The following is a 25,669-nucleotide window of genomic DNA, read 5'->3' on the forward strand; positions in this document are numbered from 1 at the left end:
ACCATGATGCCATGGGTAGCAGACTGCAGTACACAGGGTTTAAAGGTGCAGCTGAATATGAGCAGTGGAGGATGAGATGGTGTAGATGTGAGAGGTGCAGTATGGGCAGGGAGGAGAGGGGGAGCAGTACCTGTGGAGGAGGGCCGCTCCTCCCAGACACGGTTGATGAGGGGCGTGCGGCGGTTGGTATCCCCCTCAGAGTGGACAGAGGACACAGAGGAGGGTCTCTCCCCCCCTGACAGGCCCGGCCCGGGGGATTTGGCCTTCCGCCCATTAGAGCGCCCGTTACCCTTTGGCTTCCCCCCACCTGCAGGCAGATGAAGGGAACAAAACACAGCCCTGTGGTTAATTGACCAATTCTATCCACATTTATCTACATAGCAGGTTCCATACATCTGAAGTTACAACTGTGAAAAACTTGTCTAACAAATATTAATTAAGTAGCCTAAATACAATATTTATATATTGTATTTACAATATTTATTTTACACATACATTATGGCTTCATAATTGCAAATACTGCCTGCTATGAACACCAGTACATACAACGCACAGAGAAAATACCCCTAGCCTGTAACTGAGTGGAGGCTTATGACAGAGGGAGATTTGAGGGGTAATATCACACCTTGTAGTGAGTAAGAGTCCTCGGTCCGTCCGTCAGTGAGAGGATTGGCGGCAGGCACACTGGCAGCCATGGAGTTAATAGCATTGGAGGAGGGAGGGCGCTCCTCGGCCTGGTCATCATACTTGCCCATCAGGGCCTTTCTGATAATGGCTTCCAGGCCTATGGTGTTACCGGACGCCTCAGGAGCCGGGTGGCTGCGAATACTTACAGGTCCTGGGAGGCAAGAGGGGACAGGTGGAGGTTAGAGAGGGTGTGAGGGAAATAACCAAGGCATTGAGTAGTGGGAGAGAGAGAGAGATACAAATAAATAGAGCAAGAAAGAGTCAAATAGAATTGAAATGGAAAAGAGCCAATATGAGAATGAAGAGTAAGGGAAAGAAAAGGAAGGGGAGAGAGAAAGAGTGCAGTGGAACAGCAGAGAAGAAGAGTAAACCAGGCAGCACATCCTCAGAGAGAAAGAGAGAGGGTGGGGTGTACTTTAGATTACACCCGGGATGTAGCTACTGCTCTCCAGTCTGCTGTGAGTAGCCTAGCTGATGCACACGCCCTAAAGCTTCAGCCCGAATCCTAGCTGTGTCTGCTTGGGGTTCATAAGGGGCACATGGCCATATCTATACAAACTGGAGGAGAGCCTCTCTACTGTAACATGCTGATCTATACCACTACATAGTCACCAGAGTTGGGGAGTAACTATTACATGTAACGGATAAAAAATAAATAATAATCTCTTACAAACCAAAATATTGTAATCAGATTACAGATACCTTCGAAAAACGAGATGATTACTTCTAGGATTATTTTTAAATTCAGAAAGGATGTTCGCGGGAAAAAAACATCCACCTTTCTGTTTTCTCAATGACTTTCAATCCAGCATTGAAAAAAGGTGCAAGTTTGTTCCGCCGGAGCGAGTCTGACCATAAGTCAGAGACTGATGACACACCAAATGTGTTTGATGGGTCACAGGAAGAAAACAGGAATAGGCTTTTCTAGGCTACAGTCCAAGCTATGTCTTCTAAAACTATATGGCTAATCTATACTTCCATAATTCCAAGTCCTATTCTTGAAGATCAAGGGGTTCAATTAATTGGAATGACTGGCAATCTTACAGACTTTGGGTTTTAATGTAAAGATATAACCTAATCGGCGGCAGCGTAGCCTAGTGGTTAGAGCGTTGGACTAGTAACCGGAAGGTTGCGAGTTCAAACCCCCGAGCTGACAAGGTACAAATCTGTTGTTCTGCCCCTGAACAGGCAGTTAACCCACTGTTCCCAGGCCGTCATTGAAAATAAGAATATGTTCTTAACTGACATGCCTGGTTAAATAAAGGTAAAAAAATAAATAAAAAAAATAAATATATTATCTGTAGTAGAAAGCGATGGGTTAGAAGAAGCCTACATAACCAACCCATAAAGTAAAATGCAACAGCCAGCTATGATTTATCCTGCAACAGAAGTCGTTCAATTGGTAATATTATTTTATCTTTATTTTAATGTCTTAAGGGGAAAGTAATTTAAAAGTAACCCGATTACATTACTGAGTTTGGGTTATCCAAAAGTTACGTTACTGATAAACATTTTGGACAGGTAACTAGTAACAGATTACATTTAGAAAATAACCTACCCAACCATGATCACATAACAGAAAAACTAGCTAGCACAGTCCATGGTACATAAATCACAGAAAAACTAGGACTACTCCAAGCGCGTTATACAACAGCATTGTGGTTGAGAGTAACACTAATCCACCTCTCACCACAAATATCCCATGGTAATCAATCTCTATTTTACCTGCAGTGGTAGAGGCAGGCATGTTGAAAATCTCTGTTCCTGGCTGGCCAGTATCTGTAAATAGAAACATAATATTTTTTAAAGCATATTCTCTTTGTCAATGAATATAGTATCTACAGTACTACAGTATCAATGCTGTATGCGGTCACTGTGAGGGTGGGACTCACTGAAATCAGTTTCACTGCCGACCACGGTCATCTTCTTGATCATCTCCTGTTTCTTGGACTTGACAATGGCCGAGGTGCTCTCAGTGAGCTTGCTAAAGAAGGCTGGGGGCTGGGTGTTGGGAGGGGAGCGAGAGCCCATGCTGTGGAGAGATGTCCACGTCTGGTTAGCATCAGGAGAACTACTGTACTACACACAATAGAACATACAGCCCAACATTTTTACCAAGAGTTGTCAAGAAAATGTGTTAACAATAAGGAGTACATAACTGACATTGTGGGTTAGAGTTATTGAATGACTACTAGCTGTGTGAAGAAGGGAAGGAGGTAGGATGAGGCCTTACCCCTGCTCTCCCTGCTCGTTGGGGTAGGAGGCCCCTTGTGTATCTGGTTCAGACATAGCTCCTGCAGGAGACACTGGCTCAATGCCGTCTGCAGACATACTGACAGGTGATGCCTTGGGCTGAGGAGACCTAGGACACACACACACACAAATAAGCCACTGTAGTCTGAGTATAGTAGTTAATATTCAACTTCTACATTTCCACATGCTGGTAGATATATTGTACATAACATGCTGACCACACGGCACGGTTTACGCCTGTGAGCGTTGCAAAATAAATGTACACATACATGTTACTCAATCATTGCATCCAAAGTGCTCGGGCTCATCAACGAGCCTCTGTCTAGCCAGGCACTAACATAGAACCTCTCCCATCTCCTCGTTGGTTTCTAGGAGCATATACCCACGTGGGTGACGGAAAGCTGAACTGAAGTCCACACTCCAATCCAGTTCGTGGTGGTAATGCACCTTAAAGTTGATTGCCAACAGCCATATAAAGTCCAATGAAGAACAAGCCTGAAGGAGGAGAGATCACTAGAAACTAACTCACGTAACCCTTTTATCTGTGGATTAATTGTCTGAGTAGAGGACCTTGTGCATTTCAGGTAAAATAACAACCCAATGCTTATATCCCAGGACAAATTAGCTAGCAACAGCAAGCTAGCTAAATTGCCATGAATGCTTAATGCTTTTAGACCTGTCCCCAAATTAATATAGTTGGTTCAGAGTTAGTTTTGTTAATTCAACCTGCGTGTCTTGGTCGTGTCTGGATGGAAAAAATCAATATGCGCGCGTGAGTCAGCATGTAAGTAGACATATTGTACATAAAGTAACCTAACATAGCAGGCGTTAAATATACACCTGACCAGACACCCCACACTTTGCTCCTGATGAGAAAAAGGTGGGATGTTCTCTTCTGCACTGTTCAAACAACCGAATACAGGTGGAGGAGGAGTTAAGATGGAGTGTCGCCTTGTTAACATTCAGAAACAGAAGTCGCAGCACAGGCTCTCTCCCATTTCCTCTGAAAACCGGATGCATCCGATTGTGTCGACCCCGCTAAGGGTGAACATGAAGTAACACACAGTCTTGGGCCATACCCATCTCGGGTACGTTCCCCTCCTGTCCTCTCTGGAGTGTAGCGAGGTCCCTGACTAGACTCCTGGGAGGCAGGCAGGGCATGGGGAGCGCTGAGGGGCCGGGTTAGGTCCAGGACTGGGTTGCTGTGGTAGGACTGCTGCTGGGCCTGTTGGCTCTGCCGGGTATAGTCCTTGGTGATCACCTCCTGTTACCCACACACAACATCACAGACAAGGGTCAGACACACGACAGGCAGCAAGGAGGAAACCTACCTAATTCTAGTGACTTCTATACTCCCACATCCACAACCCATTCAGCAAGATCTTTACCTTCCACTTGTCAGCCCCCAAGAAAAGCTCCCCATTTAATTTCTACAGAAGACTTTGATCTGAGAAGAACTGTATTGAAATCATCCATATCATGGTAAATGCAACACTGATATAATACTGTAAAATATAATAATTATTTAAGATCAATATGAACACCATGTCATTAACTAGGGGGCTTACACTGATGTGCTGCGCCAGGGTGACCACCCTCTGGCTGCCTTTCATCAGGGGGGATTGCTGGCCCGGGGACAGCCTCTCCTCGGAGGGAGGCCGGTACGGACCGTGCTGCTCCATGGGCATCATCTTTTGTTGAGCTGAGGGTCCAGGACACAGCCCAACACACACACAAGCACCCACACAGATTGCACACAGGGGTGGAGCCATACAGAGCGCGAGCGATTGCACACACACACACACAAATTAAGCAGCACCACCAGGTACACAGACACACATAGAGGGGACAAAGAAGGCAGAAATTCAGTTGCTTGGGCCAGTTTGAATAGAGGCAGCTTACAGGCAGAGCTTGTTATAAAATAAACAAAAACACATGCATCGTTAAAAAATGTCTTGTTTTCAAAACAAGTCCATTATGTGCACAGCTGACGTTGTGCTCTGTAAACATTGCGTGACATCTGCTGTGTATAAGAGCGCAACGGCACTTTCCCTTCTGCAGAAATCCTGTCTCTACTATGTGTTGTCAGCCAATGTGTTGGATTTGACAATCTACTTTAGATCACGATTGACTTATTTCCATATTGCACTCTACTCAAAAGGAGAGACGCACAAATCTCAAACCCCAAAAAATCGGACTAAGAAGCTAGGCGGTGGCATAAAATGGTCCATAAATTGATGAGCTTAGAAGAAATGGCGCCAAATTTAAGGACCACTGAACACTGCTGCTACTTTTCATTCTATATTTATGATATAGGCCTACATGTCAGCAGATCAAATGGGTTTCCTGCTTTAAAAAGTGTGCTAGGAACAAGTGTGTATGCTGTAGTATAGTACCAGTTAAAATGGACCAGGACGTTCTCAGACAGCCCTAGAGTGTCGTTAAGGTTCATTGAGGAACTATTTTGAGGTCATTCTCCCAGGGGGCTTTAGGGAGTGCCCTAAGCCAATTTGACTAATCTCTGGTTTTCATTACAGAAACTGTACGCAATGCGCATACAGTGTGTGTTGTGCTCTGGAAATGTTCTGCACCAGAGCATTCATCTTTGGAGCAGCTGATGAAAGTCAGTCCACCCCTGGAGGGCAGCATAGTTCCCTGGAGTCCCACTGTGTTGAAGACACTCATCTGTTCTATTGCTAGAGCTTTGGAACAACATGCCACTGTCTTCGGCTGGCAGTTGCTACCGTCGCTCAGAAAATAGTGTCTCCGGTCCATTTGAAATCCAGCTTCATAGTGTACTACTGTCTTCTCTCTGTAGCATTGTGAATGTATGGTCTAGCTTTTTCCTAATGGACAATACTGAACATCCAACAGTATATAAATATATCAGTCTGTTATACCACACTACTTCTCTGAGCTTTGCATGCACACACTTGCCCTATATGCATGTCAGAAATATTGATGTGGCACATAGCTTAACAAGTGGAAAAACAAGATCAACATTTTTTTGTGATGGGAAAAGTCTGAGGTTTTGTTGAGAGGTGTTGTGGAAAAAATCTGCATAAATTACAGTGAGGCATAATAAGGGCATGCAGATACTTTGTGGCCTGAAGTTGCAGCACCCCCTTACACCCTGGATCTTTTTTTGGGGTCTCACTACCACCCCTCAAGCCCTCTCCCTGCCCCCCACCTCGACCCCCCCCTCCAGTGGAAGAACAATACTATCTGGAGCCCCAGTGAGGGTCTGTCTGGTGGCTGGTGGGGCTTTAGGTTGGTGATGCACTCTGGCAGGCTCGCCTGGACATTTCCTACTACACGACTCACACTGGTTTATATGGAGAGAAGCTGACTGTCACACGCCATAAAAGAAAGCTTAGGTCATTTAGGTAATCTAGCTAGCAATATTCTGTCTTACTTCTGGCACATTTTAGGTTTTGTGAGGTGAGTCTGTAAGGAAGGTGTCATTACTAACTATTAATCAAATATGAACAGAATTACTACATTCCTAATAAGGATACCAACATTACGTCTCATAGATTAGTTTATAATCTGGAACTCTTGAACACGACAGGTGAACTAAGTCTGCAATATGGGGGATGTCACATAGAAGACCGTCATGTCCTTAAATGAAAATAAGAAGCAGCAAAGGATGTTATGCTTAAATTGTCAATGAGTGATACCTTAAAGGGCACCTAGGATCTTTCTCTTCAAGGAAATACCAATTGAGTTCTCTATTTTTGCCATAATAATGGTCAATACATAGTAATTTAATAAAAACGAGCTGGATAATTTGATTTATCCAGCTCGGCAGCCGCTTTCATCTCCTTAATACTCTGTCCATATTTAGTCAGCTCCAGTTTCTGCTTTTTCTTCTGAATGTCAAATGTGTTAAATAATAATATTAGATGTTCAAGTTTGGATCCAGAGGTCACCTTTGGTGGTCTTCAAGTACCCACATTTAAAAAACAACCGACATAGTTCTAAGTTACATGGAAAAAAAGATAAAATAGTATAGTGTTGAAAAAAGAATATGAAAACATAACATGTAAAATGAATTGGACTGATTTGATAATGCCAACCACCACAGCGTGCAATATGCCACAGACGAACGGGGGGAGGGTCTGGGTGATGAGGGGACCCTGGGATCCAGAGCGTCTTACCATCACTGGCGCTGTTGGCCACGAGCGAGCCCGTCTCTGGCATCCCCGTTTCACAAGAAATTTGACGCATGATAATCGCGTTTATGAAGTTGGCCGCAGTCATGGTGGTCTTACCGAGTGATCGGAGCTCTTGTTCCTGAACGGACATCGCTTTGTTTTGAGTCTTTTCCCTACTAGGTGTGCCACTTTCTCCGCGGCCAACATGGCTATCCGACAGGGGGGGCAGCAGGTGAGGTGGGGGCCGGCCTGAGTGGTAAGAGGCTGCAGAGCCCTGGTGGTAGGGCACGGGGTAACCCCCTTGGTTAGGGTTGGCCAGCTTGGGGTCAGATTTGCTGGAGGATATAGAGGGGCCATGTTGGTCTTGGGTGTGTTTAGGAAGGCCTCCCCTGCTCTTGCCACCATCCCGGCCCATTTCCTTGGGGTCCATGCTTGGTGGGTAGCCCTCAGTAGGCATCCCGGTCCTCTGGAGGTGGCTGTAGCCTGGGTAGCGATTGGAGCCTGGCATGGACCTGGAAGAGGTAAACCAATCACTAAAACAGTCAGTGAATATGCCAACCACAGATGAACCCCCACTACAGTCTGCACATCATATTTAGAAGAAACACAGAAAGGAGCACATGATATTCAGTGAATCAAGGCACATACTGTAGGAGACACTTAGCCACTTATCCGACATGTTACCGTACAGCTTACCTTAGCACAGAAGGGTTGTTGTGGTCACTGACAGGCAGACTCTTGCCCCCAGTGTTGTGCAGGACGCTGGGCCTCTGCTGGACACTGTCCTGAGTACGAGGCGACACAGGGGAGTGCTGGTGGCTGTAGCCGGAGTGGGAGGAGGGCCTGACACTGCTGCTACCACCGGAGCTGTGCTCTGTGCCTGAGTGAGGGAACAGAGGGAAAACAGTACTCACATTACACACTGCACAGAGTAACATCTTTCATCTCATAGAACAGCAGAATACACATCACATACAGACCATGTGCTGTAAATGCGCTACTATAATGGTAATAACATAACAGTGTAATAATGTAATAGCAGAGTGTGTCTAGATCTTTACACACCTGGTCTCCAGATGGGGGCATGTTCCACGTTGCCATGAGAGATCCCTTTCTCTCTGTCCCGGTCCCGCTCTCTGTCTCGCTGTCTCTCACGATCCCGCTCTCTCTCCTGCTCCCTGTCTCTCTCGCGGTCTCTCTCTCTCTCGCGGTCTCTCTCTCTCTCTCGGTCTCTCTCGCGGTCCCTCTCTCTCTCGCGGTCCCTCTCGCGGTCCCTCTCTCGTTCGCGGTCAGTAGATGGTGTGCCGTGCTGCTTGCTCATGTGTTGGGGCCCAACTGCAGCAAAGGAGAAACACAAACAAAACACACACAGATGAGTCAGTCACACAGCCACCCTTTCAAACACAGACAACTCCTCTGTTCCCAGGCCGATGGCTAGTGTGTAGAGTCCAGTCCAGTACCTGGTGAGATGGGGGAGGTGTTGTAAGGCCGGGTGGGGAAGCCTCCCTGGCCCCCGGGGATGTAAGTGATGCGGTCCATGGGGGAGCCGGAAGAACCTGCAGAGGGAGGGACTAGGACAGGTAAGTGTGGCACCTGAGACAGATCGATGATCCCTGGGGAAGAGAAGGCAAGAAGAACATTAGTCAAAACTACATTATACTACACCGGTCCAGCTAGGTCTCCTTTCTGTGTGCGTGTGTTTGTACTGTGACAAGGGTGAGGCTCACCGCGTGGGGCAGCAGAGTAGGGCATTTGGAGGGGCTGGTCCCGTGGCGAGAGCCCTCTCAGCAGGTCTGAGCGCTGGGCAGCCATAGCGGCGGCTGCAGGCCACTGGTGCATCTGCTGGGAGGTGATGTAGTCGTTGAGCAGCGTCTGGCGGTTCTCCAGGGCTGCCGTGTCGGGGAAGCCACGGATCAGGTAGGGGTAGGGGTGAGGGTAGCCAGGGTTAGGGGCCAGGTGGCGAGGCAGGTAGTAGGCTGTTAAATGGGGAGGAAGACAAAGAGATGCCATCATCTCTTGAATAGAACTCAACAACCCGGTCGCATTCCGCTTCGCTCCACAGGTAGTATCACATTTTCATTTAATTTCATTACAGTACAACGGTTTGATTTGTTTGATCGTAGCTAGCTACATAGCTAGCTACATAGCCGTCTTTGTATCAAAGATAATTGTGTAGTCTAGAGCGATTTTCTAGGTTAGCTAGCCAGCTATTGTCGTTCTTTTAACGCAACGTAACGTAATCAACACTGCTAGCTAGCCAGCTAGTCCCCGAATAGCAGCACTGTAGAAACTATTACACTCAACGGAACGACTTGATTAGTGTAGTGTCAACAACGCAGCCACTGCCAGCTAGCCTACTTCAGCAGTACTGTATCATTTTAATCATTTTAGTCAATAAGATTCTTGCTACGTAAGCTTAACTTTCTGAACATTCGAGACATGTAGTCCACTTGTCATTCCAATCTCCTTTGCATTAGCGTAGCCTCTTCTGTAGCCTGTCAACTATGTGTCTGTCTATCCCTGTTCTCTCCTCTCTGCACAGACCATACAAACGCTCCACACCGCGTGGCCGCGGCCACCCTAATCTGGTGGTACCAGCGCGCACGACCCACGTGGAGTTCCAGGTCTCCGGTAGCCTCTGGAACTGCCGATCTGCGGCCAACAAGGCAGAGTTCATCTCAGCCTATGCCTCCCTCCAGTCCCTCGACTTCTTGGCACTGACGGAAACATGGATCACCACAGATAACACTGCCACTCCTACTGCTCTCTCTTCGTCCGCCCACGTGTTCTCGCACACCCGAGAGCTTCTGGTCAGCGGGGTGGTGGCACCGGGATCCTCATCTCTCCCAAGTGGTCATTCTCTCTTTCTCCCCTTACCCATCTGTCTATCGCCTCCTTTGAATTCCATGCTGTCACAGTTACCAGCCCTTTCAAGCTTAACATCCTTATCATTTATCGCCCTCCAGGTTCCCTCGGAGAGTTCATCAATGAGCTTGATGCCTTGATAAGCTCCTTTCCTGAGGACGGCTCACCTCTCACAGTTCTGGGCGACTTTAACCTCCCCACGTCTACCTTTGACTCATTCCTCTCTGCCTCCTTCTTCCACTACTCTCCTCTTTTGACCTCACCCTCTCACCTTCCCCCCCTACTCACAAGGCAGGCAATACGCTCGACCTCATCTTTACTAGATGCTGTTCTTCCACTAACCTCATTGCAACTCCCCTCCAAGTCTCCGACCACTACCTTGTGTATCCTTTTCCCTCTCGCTCTCATCCAACACTTCCCACACTGCCCCTACTCGGATGGTATCGCGCCGTCCCAACCTTCGCTCTCTCTCCCCCGCTACTCTCTCCTCTTCCATCCTATCATCTCTTCCCTCTGCTCAAACCTTCTCCAACCTATCTCCTGATTCTGCCTCCTCAACCCTCCTCTCCTCCCTTTCTGCATCCTTTGACTCTCTATGCCCCCTATCCTCCAGGCCGGCTCGGTCCTCCCCTCCCGCTCCGTGGCTCGACGACTCATTGCGAGCTCACAGAACAGGGCTCCGGGCAGCCGAGCGGAAATGGAGGAAAACTCGCCTCCCTGCGGACCTGGCATCCTTTCGCTCCCTCCTCTCTACATTTTCCTCTTCTGTCTCTGCTGCTAAAGCCACTTTCTACCACTCTAAATTCCAAGCTTCTGCCTCTAACCCTAGGAAGCTCTTTGCCACCTTCTCCTCCCTCCTGAATCCTCCTCCCCCTCCCCCCCTCCTCCCTCTCTGCAGATGGCTTCGTCAACCATTTTGAAAAGAAGGTCGACGACATCCGATCCTCGTTGCTAAGTCAAACGACACCGCTGGTTCTGCTCACACTGCCCTACCCTGTGCTCTGACCTCTTTCTCCCCTCTCTCTCAGATGAAATCTTGCGTCTTGTGACGGCCGGCCGCCCAACAACCTGCCCGCTTGACCCTATCCCCTCCTCTCTTCTCCAGACCATTTCCGGAGACCTTCTCCCTTACCTCACCTCGCTCATCAACTCATCCCTGACCGCTGGCTACGTCCCTTCCGTCTTCAAGAGAGCGAGAGTTGCACCCCTTCTGAAAAAACCTACACTCGATCCCTCCGATGTCAACAACTACAGACCAGTATCCCTTCTTTCTTTCCTCTCCAAAACTCTTGAACGTGCCGTCCTTGGCCAGCTCTCCCGCTATCTCTCTCAGAATGACCTTCTTGATCCAAATCAGTCAGGTTTCAAGACTAGTCATTCAACTGAGACTGCTCTTCTCTGTATCACGGAGGCGCTCCGCACCGCTAAAGCTAACTCTCTCTCCTCTGCTCTCATCCTTCTAGACCTATCGGCTGCCTTCGATACTGTGAACCATCAGATCCTCCTCTCCACCCTCTCCGAGTTGGGCATCTCCGGCGCGGCCCACGCTTGGATTGCGTCCTACCTGACAGGTCGCTCCTACCAGGTGGCGTGGCGAGAATCTGTCTCCTCACCACACGCTCTCACCACTGGTGTCCCCCAGGGCTCTGTTCTAGGCCCTCTCCTATTCTCGCTATACACCAAGTCACTTGGCTCTGTCATAACCTCACATGGTCTCTCCTATCATTGCTATGCAGACAACACACAATTAATCTTCTCCTTTCCCCCTTCTGATGACCAGGTGGCGAATCGCATCTCTGCATGTCTGGCAGACATATCAGTGTGGATGACGGATCACCACCTCAAGCTGAACCTCGGCAAGACGGAGCTGCTCTTCCTCCCGGGGAAGGACTGCCCGTTCCATGATCTCGCCATCACGGTTGACAACTCCATTGTGTCCTCCTCCCAGAGCGCTAAGAACCTTGGCGTGATCCTGGACAACACCCTGTCGTTCTCAACTAACATCAAGGCGGTGGCCCGTTCCTGTAGGTTCATGCTCTACAACATCCGCAGAGTACGACCCTGCCTCACACAGGAAGCGGCGCAGGTCCTAATCCAGGCACTTGTCATCTCCCGTCTGGATTACTGCAACTCGCTGTTGGCTGGGCTCCCTGCCTGTGCCATTAAACCCCTACAACTCATCCAGAACGCCGCAGCCCGTCTGGTGTTCAACCTTCCCAAGTTCTCTCACGTCACCCCGCTCCTCCGCTCTCTCCACTGGCTTCCAGTTGAAGCTCGCATCCGCTACAAGACCATGGTGCTTGCCTACGGAGCTGTGAGGGGAACGGCACCTCAGTACCTCCAGGCTCTGATCAGGCCCTACACCCAAACAAGGGCACTGCGTTCATCCACCTCTGGCCTGCTCGCCTCCCTACCACTGAGGAAGTACAGTTCCCGCTCAGCCCAGTCAAAACTGTTCGCTGCTCTGGCCCCCCAATGGTGGAACAAACTCCCTCACGACGCCAGGACAGCGGAGTCAATCACCACCTTCCGGAGATACCTGAAACCCCACCTCTTTAAGGAATACCTAGGATAGTAATCCTTCTCACCCCCCTTTAAGATTTAGATGCACTATTGTAAAGTGTCTGTTCCACTGGATGTCATAAGGTGAATGCACCAATTTGTAAGTCGCTCTGGATAAGAGCGTCTGCTAAATGACTTAAATGTAAATGTAAATCATATTGTGCCATCATATCAAGTCCCATAATCCCTCCCCCAAACCACATCCTTTCAACAGACAGAAATAAGAGTTATTTAAGTAGCTCCTCTGTAGTGTACTGTACAGTGGACCAGCCGTGTACTATGTACCTGGGTCGATGGGGATGCCCTGACGCAGGGAGGCAGGATCGAAGGCTAGGGGGATCTGTCCTCGATATACGTCGGCCCCCAGACCCTGCAGCAGACGCTCGTACGACACCAGGGACGCCTGTTGTTGTTGGGCCTGCTGCTCAGCAACGCCCGGCAGGGGTGACTTGCCGGAGCTCATCTCCCGAGGGGTGGGTGTGGCCTTGCGCTCCTGAGGCTGGTTCTTATTGGAGCCTGGACCACACAGAGAGGAGAGATGGGAGAGAGCAGGATGCTTTAGAAAACACACACACTGTGGCCTTCATATTAGGTATGTTAACACTAGGGGAGAGCAACTCAACCCAGGGCAAAAAACTATCAATGCATCTCAATCAGACAAGCTAGGAACAGACAGGAAGGAACGTTTAAACTTTTTAATGTTGGAATCCTTAATGTAAAGAAAAATCCCTAACTGAAAATCTTTGTTTCCCCCCCACAAAACTAAAATCTCAGTGCAGTTATCACAAAACATACAATTATTTTGCGTTATAGCTTAACTCGTCAATAGGCTATAAAGTCCCGGGGAAAGTTGTGTAATTTAAATAAATCCAGAGGAAGAGGTGAACTTTAGGCGACTTTGGTGAATTTGTGAGGCATGCAAGACAAGACATTGCGAGATACAGATGACCAAGACATGCTTTCTGCCTGCCCCCTCCTCTCTCTCCCTCACGCTGGCTCGCCTGCTCGTGCTCTTCATTAATGATGCGAGTGTGTGTTCAGTCTTCAGTCTGTTACATGTAAAATATCCTAGCCTATATATTGATGATAGGCCCTGCTTTACTGAAGTTGCGAGACATTGCAGACCACAAAATGGTAAGATAAAGCATTCCATTGCGAGATACAGCTTTTGATAGCGGATAGCGTGCCTAGTGCACGGTTGTGACTGTCTGGTGACCAAACTACTTATATTGTGCCCCGCCCCTCTCTCTCCGCCCCTCGCTAGCTCGCTGTGAAAGATGCGAGTGTTTGTGTTCTCGGAAGTACGGAAACTAATCAGTCTCCTCAGTTCCAAAAATACTCAATCTTAGGAGTTTATCTTTACACTAAGAAATGGGACTCGACACAGGGAGTCGAGAAATCAATTATTTTGAGTCAACATCTCCATCATTGCTAACAGTTGGAAAAATGTCAGAGAAAGGCAAGTGAGAGCAGCAAAGTCCTGTATGGCAATACTTTGAGAAGGAAATGCAACACTTAACCATCGGAAAGGGAGACAAAACTGCTGGCAGCTGCATTGTGAATTCACAACAGAAAACCGATAATAAAATGGCTCTTTAAACTTTAAGAAAATGTTTCCATTTGTCACATCCCTAGGACAGTGTACAGTCAGGACTGAGTGTATGATATACCTTCATGCTGCCGCTGGCCTGACAGGGGAGATCCTCGGTGAGCAGGTCCAGGGTAGGGAGTCCTTATGCCGCCCTTGTGTTCCTCGTAGCCCACAGGGCTGTGGTGAGCCTTGCCACCCTGCTCACCCCCCATTGCCAGGGGCGAGGATCGAGCCATGGAGCTGGCCGTGTTGACCACAGTGCTGGGACGGCCCTTAGGACCCTCCTCGTAGCGGCCCCGCTGCTCGGCTCCTCGCATCTCCAGGTGGGAGGGCATGCCGTAGTGGGAGCGTGGGGAGCTGGCGATTATGGAACGAACGTCGTGCCCCTTCCTTGAGCTACCCTGCTCCTGCTTCATAGGAGTGCCCTGAAAAAAAGAATGAAAAATACTGACTCTACCAACAATAGTGACTTTTGTTGCTTTTTAATTTCCTGAGGCAGTGTGCACTGACGTGCAGTGCATCTACAGTGTGACATTCCACTCACCTGTACTATGATGCCCTCTTTGCCAGCCTTGGGCATCATCATGCCTTCGGGCATCAGTCGGAGCTCCTCTCTGGGGATGAGGTGGATGGATCGGCCCCCCTCCTTCACTGTGGGCACAATGGCCTCTCGACCCTTCATGGGTTCAGCCATCTGGCCAGTCCCTTGGGACGGGGAGCCCTCTCTCTTCATCTGCTTGGCCTCCCGTCTCATGTAGCCATCCTGGATGTCCAGGTGACGGGGGATACCTGGGGGAGGAGAGGAGGAACACAAACACACAGGAGTTATAAACTTCACGAGCCATTGTGCAACTCGGTGAGGTGACCATACCCTGATGGAATAAAAGAGTGGGTCTATTTGCTTTACCCTGTGAAATGGAACCACGGATGTGGTGGTTTGGGTGTGGGTTGTCTCTCTCGTGAGATATGGCTCTGCCTATCAGACCTGAAGTAGGGGTCGAAGTGAAGAAAGAATAGCATTGGTTACCTCATTGTAGTCTACATAAAGTACATGCTAGAGTTGTACATGCTAGGTAGCTGACTCCAAAACTTACCCTCACAGTTAGCTGCAGACAGTGTCTCCCTCATGGGCAACCCCCTGACATCATAGGGGCGCTTCAGCCCCAAGATCTCCCCAGGCTGGCCCCGGCCGTCATCTTTAGGGTTCTGAGAGGGTGGGCCTGAGGAGAACACACCACAAACAACTGTCAACAGAGGAACAGGGATAATCCACCTAGAAATACCAAGCAACAAAGGGCATTGAGGGGTGGTTTAAACTCTTCAGAAAGTAGTCATACCCTTCAACTAATCCCACATTTTGTTGTGTTACAGCCTGAATTCAAAATGGATTCAATAGATTTTTTTCTCACCCATCTACACACATCACCCCATAATGAAAACGTATTGAAAAACACAGAAATATCTCAATTACATAAGTATTCATAAGTAATTGGGTATGTCTGTATCAGCTTTGAGTCGTCTTGGGTATGTCTGTATCAGCTTTGAGTCGTCTTGGGTATGTCTGTATCAGCTTTGCACATCTGGATTTGGGGATTCTCTCTCATTCTTCCCTGCAGATTTTCTCAAGTGCTGTCAAGATAGATGGGGAGCGGCGGTGAACAACAATCTTCAAGTCTTTCCAAAGATTTTCAATGGGATTCAAGTCTGGGCTTTAGCTGGGCCACTGAAGGGCTTTCACATTCTTGTTCTGAAGATTTTCCAGCATTGCTTTGGGTGTATGCATGGGGTCATTATCTTGTTGGAACTTAAATCTTCTCCCCAGTCTAAGGCTGTTTGCACTGAAGCAGGTTCTCATCAAGGAATTTCCTGTATTTGGCTCCATATAGGTGTGCTACATTCTAAATCATGTCCAAATAATTGAATTGGCCACAAGTGGACTCCAAGTTGTAGTGAGATCTCAAGGTTGATCAAAGGAAATTGGATGTGAATACAAAGGGGTGTGAAAACTTAGTGCATTCGGAAAGTATTCAGACCCCTTCACTTTTTACACATTTTGTTACGTTACAGACTTATTCCAAAATGTATTTAATAAAAAAATATTCCTCAATATACACACAATACCCCATAATGACAAATCGAAAACAGGTTTTTAGAAATACCTTATTTACATATAGTACCAGTCAAAAGTTTGGACACTCATTTCAGGATTTCTCTTTATTATAATAGTGAAGACAAAAAACCTATGAAATAACACATATAGAATCATGTAGTAACCAAAAAGGTGTTAAATTTTTTTTTTTCTTCTTCAAAGTAGCCACCCTTTGCCTTGATTACAGCTTTGCACACTCTTGGCATTCTCTCAACCAGCTTCACGAGGTAGTCACCTGGAATGCATTTCAATGAACAGGTGTGCCTTGCTAAAAGTTCATTTGTGGAAATTCTTTCCTTCTTAACACGTTTGAGACAATCAGTTGTGTTATGACAAGGTAGGGGTGGTATACAGAAGATTGTCCTATTTGGTAAAAGACCAAGTCCATATTATGGCAAGAACAGCTCAAATAAACAAAGCGAAAAGCCACTCCGTCATCACTTTCAGACATGAAAATGTCAAGAACTTTGAAAGTGCACTTTCTTCAAGTGCAGTTGCAAAAACCATCAAGCGCTATGATAAAACTGGCTCTCATGAGGACCACCACAGGAAAGGAAGACCCAACGTTACCTCTGCTGCAGAGGATAAGTTCATTAGCGTTACCAGCCTCAGAAATTGCAGCCCAAATAAATGCTTCAATAAGTTAATTTAACAGACATCTCAACATCAACTGTTCAGAGGAGACTGCGTGAATAAGGCCTTCATGGTCAAATTGCTGCAAAGAAACCACTACTAAAGGACACCATTAAGAAGAAGAGACTTGCTTGAGCAAATAAACACAAGCAATGGACATTATACCGGTAGAAATCTGTCCTTTGGTCTGATGAGTTCAAATTTGAGATTTTTGGATCCAACCGCCATGTCTTTGTGAGACGCAGAGTAGGTGAACGGATGATCTCCGTATGTGTGGTTCATCAGGGCAAAGGGTGGCTACTTTGAAGGATCTCAAATATGTTTTGATCGGTTTCACACTTTTTTTGGTTACTACATGATTCCATGTGTGTTATTTCATAGTTGTGATTCATTCACTATCATTCTACAATGTAGAAAATAGTAAAAATAAAGAAAAACCCTTGAATGAGTAGGTGTGTCCAAACTTTTGACTGGTACTGTAAGTATTCAGAACTTTTGCTATGAAACTCGAAATTGAGCTCGGGACAAGTCTCTGAATGTCCTTGAGTTGCCCAGCCAGAGCCCCGACTTGAACCCATTCAAACTGTGCAGCGATGCTCCCCATCCAACCTGACAGAACATGAGAGGATCTGCAGAGAAAAACACGAGAAACTCCCCAAATAAAGGTGTGCCAAACTTGTAGCGTCATACCCTAGAAGACTTGAGGCTGTAATCGCTGCCAAAGGTGCTTCAACAAAGTACTGAGTAAAGGGTCTGAATACTTACGTAAATTTGATATTTCAGTTTTTGTTTTGTTATCCATTTGCTAAAAGTCCTAAAAAGCTGTTTTTGCTTTTTTATTATGGGGTATTGTGTGTAGATTGATGAAGGGGAAAAAGTAATTGAATCAATTTTAGGATAAGGCCAGGCAAAATTGATTCACTGTTTAACATATTTTCCCCCAGAAAAGTGGTGTGATCGAGCAAATAAATACAAAATAAATAAATATTAAGTCATAAGGAATACCAGAACTTTACCACATTGTTCTGGGGGTCACTTGTGCAGGCTCTAGGCCTAATGTGAGCTTCAAGAGTTACTTATTCCATGCGAAAACCTACACTATGTTTCTTAAAAAGAAAGATGTTACAATGTTGTTATAACCATGATAAATGAAACACAATGGGAAGTACAACTTGTATAAAATGTTGATATATAAAAATGAATTAATTACCTGAATGCATCTCTATAGCCTATAAGTGTTAACAAATTATTCATACAAATATGATTAGACCTCTCAAGGACTAGGCCTTGTCGAAAGAGGCCCAGTTAGGTCTGCCAAATTAACGTAGCATTGGAAAAAATATATAAATCCAGCCTAGACTATAGCCTATCATCATCAAAATATAAAAATGTGTTTGTAACATGCACAATTAGAAGCATCAGCAAGCTTGACTAAATTCCAGCCCAGTAACTTTGCTCACCGCATCCTCTGACGGTCTCGTCTGGCTGCCACGAAAAGCCCTCACCTTGGAGAGAGTCGATCACGTCATTGTGGAGCTGCTGATCTGCACGAAGTGTGCGCGTGCCACTGGCCATGTACTTTGCTGGACATGCTAGCTATTCTTGGCGACACATCATCACTTTAAACGCATTCCATCTTGGTGTTATCGGTTGGCCTAAAACTACTGATAGTACCGGCAAAATGTAAGTTATGAATTGCAAATCACCATACAGCTGACACACTTCGATTTCAATCATTTTGACTTCAATTTGGCCGTCCAAAATACTATCAGCTTGCATGGCCAGTGAATTGGTTCAATGACATTGTTGTTTCGTATATTAATCGCTTCTAATAGATCTGAAAATGATGCATGAATCATGAATTTAACCGACTGTTTGTTTATAACAAGGGACGTCCCACATTTAACCTGGATAGATAAATAGTAGGAATTTGCGCTGGCTTCAGCCATGACGGCATGAGAGAGAAATGAAACCTCTGCACGTCGCTTGCAGGTGTGAGCGTGTTTGTTTCAATGTCCAATCCGAGGCTCAAACATGATCTGAGGCTGATTGGTCTGTTGCGCATCAACTTGGGAAAGCATCAAGGGAGAGCAGACAGTGTGTTATAAACAAAGCTGCATATATTGCCCAAAAAATGACACATCTGATTCGTTTTTTTTGCGAGGTGTGGAGAAAAGTCAGGCGGGGCATCCGTTAAATAGTAATTCAACTTCGTCCGGCCTACGGCTATTATTTAACAAAATGTGGGAAAAGTGAAAGGGTATGAATACTTTCCGAATGCACTGTATGTAATTTTGAATCGTCATTTTCAATAAACTTGCAAAATTGTCTAAAAACACGTTGTCCCTTTGTCATCATGGGGTATTGTGTGTAGATGGATGAGGAAAAACAATACATTTAAAATTCAGGCTGTAACAACAAAATGTGTAATAAGTCAAGGGGTACGAATACTTCCTGAAGGCATTGTAAGTAAGTGAAGTAGCACAGCATTTCTAGAAGGTTAGAGTACTGACGGTCATAGGTGAGGATGTGTCCACTGATGCCCTCATAGACCACGTGTCCTTTGGACAGGAGCTCATCCCGCTCCCTCTCTGCTCTGCTGGGGCTATCCTCTGTGATCAGACGGGTTATGGTCCCCTTGTACAGCACATCTGCCGGGGTGCCCTGTGGAGGGAGTGGGACAGACATAGGAACATCACTCAATCATCTCACAAGATAGAGGACATCAGTTTCACAGATTTCATTAGTCGTTGTTGTAAGATGTACAGTACCAGTCAAAAGTTTGGACACACCTACTCATTCAAAGGTTTTTTTTTATTTTTTATTATTTTCTACATTGTAGAATAGTGAAGACATAAAAACTATGAAATAACACATATGGAATCATGTAGGAATCAAAAAAGTTTTAAACAAATCAAAATATATTTTATATTTGAAATTCTTCAAAGTAGCCACACTTTGCCTTGATGACAGCTTTGCACATTCTTGGCATATTCTCAACCAGCTTCACCTGGGATGCTTTTCCAACAGTCTTGAAGGAGTTCCCACATATGCTGAGCACCTTTTGGCTGCTTTTCCTTCACTCTGCTGTCCAACTCATCCCAAATGATCTCAATTGGGTTGAGGTTGGGTGATTGTAGAAACCAGGTAATCTCATGCAGCCCTTACACAGCCTGGGGGTGTGTTGGGTCATTATCCTGTTGAAAAACAAATGATAGTCCCACTAAGTGTGAACCAGATGGGATGGCGTATCGCTGCAGAATACTTTAGTTGCCATGCTGGTTAAGTGTTCCTTGAATTCTAAATAAATCGCAGACAGTGTCACGAGCAAAGCACCCGCACACCATCACACCTCTTCCTCCATGCTTCACGGTGGGAACCACACATGCGGAGATCATCCGTTCAGCTACTCTGCATCTCACAAAGACACTGGTTGGAACCAAAAATCTCACATTTGGACTCAAAGCAAAGAACAGATTTCCACCGGTCGAATGTTCATTGCTCGTGTTTCTTGGCCCAAGCAAGTCTCTTCTTCTTAATGGTGTCATTTAGTAGTGGTTTCTATGCAGCAATTCGACCATGAAAGTCTAATTCACGCAGTCTCCTCTGAACAGTTGATGTTGAGATGTGTCTGTAACTTGAACTCTGTGAAGCATTTATTTGGGCTGCAATCTGAGGTGTAGTTAACTCTAATGAACTTATCCTCTGAAGCAGAGGTAACTCTGGGTCTTCCTTTCCTGTGGCGATCCTTATGAGAGCCAGTTTCATCATAGCGCTTGATGGTTTTTGTGAAGTACTTGAAGAAACTTTCAAAGTTCTTGAAATCCTCCGGATTGACTGACCTTCATGTCTTAAAGTAAAAATGGAGTGTCGTTTTCTATGCTTAGTTCTTGTCATAATATGGACTTGGTCTTTTACCAAATAGGGCTATCTTCTGTATACCACTCCTACCTTCTACACCTGCATTACTTGCTGTTTGGGGTTTTAGGCTGGATTTCTGTACAGCACTTCGTGACATCAGCTGATGAAAGAAGGGCTTTATAAATACATTTGATTGATTGATTGATTGATTGAACACAACTGATTGGCTCAAACACATTAAGGAAAGAAATTCCACAAACTTTTAACAAGGCACATCTGTTAATTGAAATTCATTCCAGGTGACAACCTCATGAAGCTGGTTGAGTGAACGCAGAGTGTGCAAAGCTGTAATTAAGGCAAAGGATGACTACTTTGAAGAATCTCAAATATAAAATATATTTGGATTTGGTTAACACTGTTTTGTTACTATATGATTCCATGTGTTATTTCATAGTTTTGCAGTCTTACTCTACAATGTAGAAAATAGTACAAATAATGAAAGTGTCTCCAAACTTTTGACTGGTACTGTATATTTTTCCAGAATGTAATTTTTCATTATGATAGCTCTGGTGAGTAAGATCATACGGAGTGTACATCATGCACTGATGCCACATAGTCACATAAGAATACAATTTGTGTCTCAGATAATATGCCCCACAGACTCTGCAGTGCTAACACTAGGTGACAAAATGGCAGCAACAGGTTTGGTCGGGGCTTTCTGTCATATCTCTGGCACACTTTGCTGTGAGTCATATTTCCGCCATTGCCGCTGAGTGTTTATGTAAGCCTGCTGGGAGGCTGATCGAGAGCACACAAGGCTGTCATTGGAGACTGATATGGAGTGTGGGAGGAGGGAGGGGGTGAAGAGGGACATGTGTTGCCCTAGATCACATTTCCTGTCTGTTGATTACAGATCTTTCCAAAGAAGGGGGGGTGTAGTGTAGGTCAGGGGCCAGGGCATCTACCCCTCAGCATTCAACTTTATCAAGGGAGATGCGAGTGACGCCCCTGATACAACAAAGCCTTAACTGTACACGCACACACATACACACACTTTCGCTCTGCCTAGCAGTCAGCTAAACAAACAAAGAAGGAGCAGGCTAACTTCCCCACCCGCTCTGATTACATCTCTCCCACCTTTCCCTCAGTTATCTATCTGGGCATATATAACATCACCCCATTTCAAGGCCAGTTGGCCCGAGGCAGATATTACAGCAGGCTGAGGACTGTGCATATCATTGATGGGGCTTAGTGAGTGGAGAATAAACAGATAAATAAAGTAGAGAACAGACGTGGTACAGTGTGTACCTGTTGCTAGGGCGACAGGGAGCAGTCAGAGCCACGATCATGTCACACCAGGCAGGATTAGCAGGCAGGTCCTGCCTGCCTGCAGCCCCAGCCTTTACCCTGCCTTGCCTGAACACTAACTGAGCCTGACTAGCTTTCCAGCCTGGGGTCATGACCTCTCAACACGTCTATGTCGTTGTCCTCGTTTCATTTAGAGGCATACAAACAGTCCGGTGAGACTTTTAGGTCAAAGCTGATAAAGTCATGATAATGAATAAGGCACAGTAAGCAGAAGCACATTGTAGTGTTGTGGTCAGTGTGTTGCTCTTACCTGGGTGATGGAGCCTCCCCGGTAGGAGATGGGGGAGTCCTGGTGCACTCTGGTCCCTGGGATGCCCTTTGTGATGCTACCCCCCTGCACTGCTGGCAAAGACCCTGCAAATTCAACACATCCAGGAGCAGAGTCAGGGCTTTATATTGGCATAGACATCTGTTAATGTACCAATAACAGAGAAGAGAATCAGTATAAGCAGAGAGCAGTGTACACTTGATGCCCAACATCAAGGGGTGTGGAATGTATCTAGTTATGAACTCACCACGTCCAGCATTGGCGTCATGGGGCATCCCCTGCGTGGACAGGTTCTCTGCCAGGGATGACGGGCACCGCGGAGACAGCTGCTCCTGCTTCACCACCGGGTAGGGACCTGGTGTGTGTGTGTGAGTCAGAGAGGGACAGAGTGAGACAAGAGCAGAGGAGAGAGAGTGTCAATGGAGAAAGCCCAGGACACCCAAAATCTACAATTGAAGGTTAGGGTAAGAAGAAGGCAACTCACCAGCAAACCAAGGCTGGGAGTGCTGCACCCACTCCAGACACTTGGACTCACCCACTTTCCTCTGATCCATCCAGGACAAACCCATCTGTACAGGGGGCATCTTCCCATGGTCCATCCCATGAGCCGGGCTATGCAGCTGCACTGGGGTGCCCTACGAACCACACAACAACAGTGAGCATGGTGAACGGCAAAACTCAATTCACTTTCACAATAACTCAACATCTAATGGGTGCCATGGCTCTCTCTCGTAGTGTCCTATACCTGTGTGATAGACCCCCCTGGCTTGTTGGAGGAGATGAGAGGGGGTGGCTCTGGCATATGGAGGGAGAGCACCGCTGCCAATCTGGCACCATCCTGCTGCAGACCAGGGGGCCCAGAGTGGCTAGCCTGCTGGAAAGCTGAGAGCAAAGACAGAAATATACTTTAAAAATATAGACATGGCAGTTTAGGGAAGCAAAGTAGGGTTGGCTAAGAATAGCACAGAGCAAGGAGGCATAACAATGAAATGGGAGATGAGACTTGAACTGGAATAGGGAGGGGTGAGGGTATGACGATGGGAATAGGGAGGGGTGAGGGTCTGCCGATGGGAATAGGGAGGGGTGAGGGTATGACGATGGGAATAGGGAGGGGTGAGGGTCTGCCGATGGGAATAGGGAGGGGTGAGGGTCTGCCGATGGGAATAGGGAGGGGTGAGGGTATGACGATGGGAATAGGGAGGGGTGAGGGTCTGCCGATGGGAATAGGGAGGGGTGAGGGTCTGCCGATGGGAATAGGGAGGGGTGAGGGTCTGCCAATGGAATAGGGAGGGGTGAGGGTATGACGATGGGAATAGGGAGGGGTGAGGGTATGACGATGGGAATAGGGAGGGGTGAGGGTATGACGATGGGAATAGGGAGGTGTGAGGGTCTGCCGATGGGAATAGGGAGGGGTGAGGGTCTGCCAATGGGAATAGGGAGGTGAGGGTCTGCCGATGGGAATAGGGAGGGGTGAGGGTCTGCCGATGGGAATAGGGAGGTGAGGGGCTGCCGATGGGAATAGGGAGGTGAGGGGCTGCCGATGGGAATAGGGAGGTGAGGGGCTGCCGATGGGAATAGGGAGGTGAGGGGCTGCCGATGGGAATAGGGAGGTGAGGGGCTGCCGATGGGAATAGGGAGGGGTGAGGGTCTGCCGATGGGAATAGGGAGGGGTGAGGGTCTGCCGATGGGAATAGGGAGGGGCGAGGGTATGACGATGGGAATAGGGAGGGGCGAGGGTATGACGATGGGAATAGGGAGGGGTGAGGGTTTGACGAGAGGGAATAATAGTAAGGTAGGGAAGGTCTGAGGAATAGAGAGGGGTTGTAGTGGGACAGTGGACAGTCAAAGCACTTCGAACTCACATGGCTCTCAGAAATCTCAATTTTTATTAGCCAACACCTGTCACGTGATCGGGTCATTCTCACAGGCATCTCAGCTAAGAAGTAGGCTACAAGTGAGACAGACACATTGGGGACGCAACTGCGCGGATCCTTCTTATCGAATTCCGAGGCGCATATTGGCCTACAGAACTTTTCGTCAGCCAACAAGATGAGTAAGCCTTACAAACAGCAAAAGCTATAGCCTATGTCAATCCACCATAGTACAAAAGTTTACCTATTCAATTGGTCAACTTGTCTTTCTGTGCAATAAATAAATATTCCAAACACTCTGGGACAGTTGGGAAAGGGAAAGGGTGATACCAGGTCAGCTGTACAACTGAATGCCTTCAACTGAAATGTGTCTCCCACATTTTAACCAACCCCTCAGAATCAGAGAGGTGCGGGGGGATGCCTTAAATCGACATCCATGTCTTCGGCGCCCGGGGAACACTGGGTTAACTGCCTTGCTCAGGGGCAAAACGACAGATTTTTACCTCGCCAGCTCTGGGATTCGATCCACCTTTCGGTTACTGGCCCAACGCTCTAACCACTAGGCTACCTGCCACTAGGCTAGGCTACCTTGTGGGATGCGATAGATAACAAATTAATACAACCACTAGCATCAAAAAAACCTGTGGCTGATGCAAACGATCAGAACGTTAATCTTAAAATGTTGATAAACTATAAGGATATTTCGATTTCTTGACATTTGTGCAGAAAGGCTATAAGCGCGAATGTTCCAAAATGCAATCAATTAGCAGCGAAACACTGTTATCCAAAGTGACCGCAAACGCGATTATGTAATTCTTTATTATAAAAGTTGCATTTTTACGGTGAAAATTATCTTCACACGCCGCCTACGTATGCCAGTTAGGCTCTACACGGATTAACGTGCTTAACTTTAAGAAATTTTGGCCACTTAAGTTGTGATACAAATCTTATCAAAACATATAGGCCCTATGGGCTAGGCCAGTGGTTCCCAAACTTTTTATAGTCCCGTACCCCTTCAAACATTCAACCTCCAGCTGTGTACCCCCTCTCGCACTCTCAAATGTTGTTTTTTTTGCCATCATTGTAAGCCTGCCACACACACACTATACAATACATTTATTAAACATAAGAATGAGTGTGAGTTTTGTCACAAGAAGGCCAGCATCCTGGAGTCGCCTTCATTGTTGACGTTGAGACTGGTGTTTTGATGGTACTATTTAATGAAGCTGCCAATTGAGGACTTGTGAGGTGTCTGTTTCTCAAACTAGACACTAATGTACTTGTCCTCTTGCTCAGTTGTGCACCGGGGCCTCCCACTCCTCTTTTTATTCTGGTTAGAGCCAGTTTGCGCTGTTCTGTGAAGGGAGCAGTATGCAGCGTTGTACGAGATTTCAGTTTCTTGGC

At 46.8% G+C, this 25,669-nt stretch overlaps 1 protein-coding gene across 11 annotated transcripts in view; it reads right to left on the minus strand.

Annotated features, from left to right (window-relative positions):
* The window catches only part of LOC118393084 (nuclear receptor corepressor 2-like), a 186,188-nt gene that overhangs the window by 3,453 nt on the left and 157,066 nt on the right, over window positions 1–25,669 (minus strand). For 9 of the 11 annotated variants that reach the window (XM_035785364.2, XM_035785361.2, XM_035785371.2 and 6 more), the window contains 22 exons: window positions 23,140–23,276; window positions 22,879–23,029; window positions 22,642–22,749; window positions 22,377–22,480; window positions 19,411–19,561; window positions 15,210–15,335; window positions 15,023–15,100; window positions 14,660–14,904; window positions 14,195–14,540; window positions 12,810–13,040; window positions 8,825–9,073; window positions 8,558–8,710; window positions 8,163–8,432; window positions 7,794–7,977; window positions 7,101–7,609; window positions 4,509–4,642; window positions 4,020–4,204; window positions 2,921–3,049; window positions 2,580–2,719; window positions 2,413–2,466; window positions 626–838; window positions 131–307 (listed from right to left, as the gene is read on the minus strand). In XM_035785364.2, the coding sequence (XP_035641257.2) occupies window positions 131–307; window positions 626–838; window positions 2,413–2,466; window positions 2,580–2,719; window positions 2,921–3,049; window positions 4,020–4,204; window positions 4,509–4,642; window positions 7,101–7,609; window positions 7,794–7,977; window positions 8,163–8,432; window positions 8,558–8,710; window positions 8,825–9,073; window positions 12,810–13,040; window positions 14,195–14,540; window positions 14,660–14,904; window positions 15,023–15,100; window positions 15,210–15,335; window positions 19,411–19,561; window positions 22,377–22,480; window positions 22,642–22,749; window positions 22,879–23,029; window positions 23,140–23,276 (4,074 nt within the window). The remainder of the gene's footprint in view (window positions 1–130; window positions 308–625; window positions 839–2,412; window positions 2,467–2,579; window positions 2,720–2,920; window positions 3,050–4,019; window positions 4,205–4,508; window positions 4,643–7,100; window positions 7,610–7,793; window positions 7,978–8,162; window positions 8,433–8,557; window positions 8,711–8,824; window positions 9,074–12,809; window positions 13,041–14,194; window positions 14,541–14,659; window positions 14,905–15,022; window positions 15,101–15,209; window positions 15,336–19,410; window positions 19,562–22,376; window positions 22,481–22,641; window positions 22,750–22,878; window positions 23,030–23,139; window positions 23,277–25,669) is intronic. The other 2 variants (XM_035785366.2, XM_035785368.2) reach the window with 2 other exon arrangements.

The sequence above is a fragment of the Oncorhynchus keta genome, chromosome 14, assembly GCF_023373465.1.
Source record: "Oncorhynchus keta strain PuntledgeMale-10-30-2019 chromosome 14, Oket_V2, whole genome shotgun sequence".
NCBI classification, from domain to species: domain Eukaryota; kingdom Metazoa; phylum Chordata; class Actinopteri; order Salmoniformes; family Salmonidae; genus Oncorhynchus; species Oncorhynchus keta.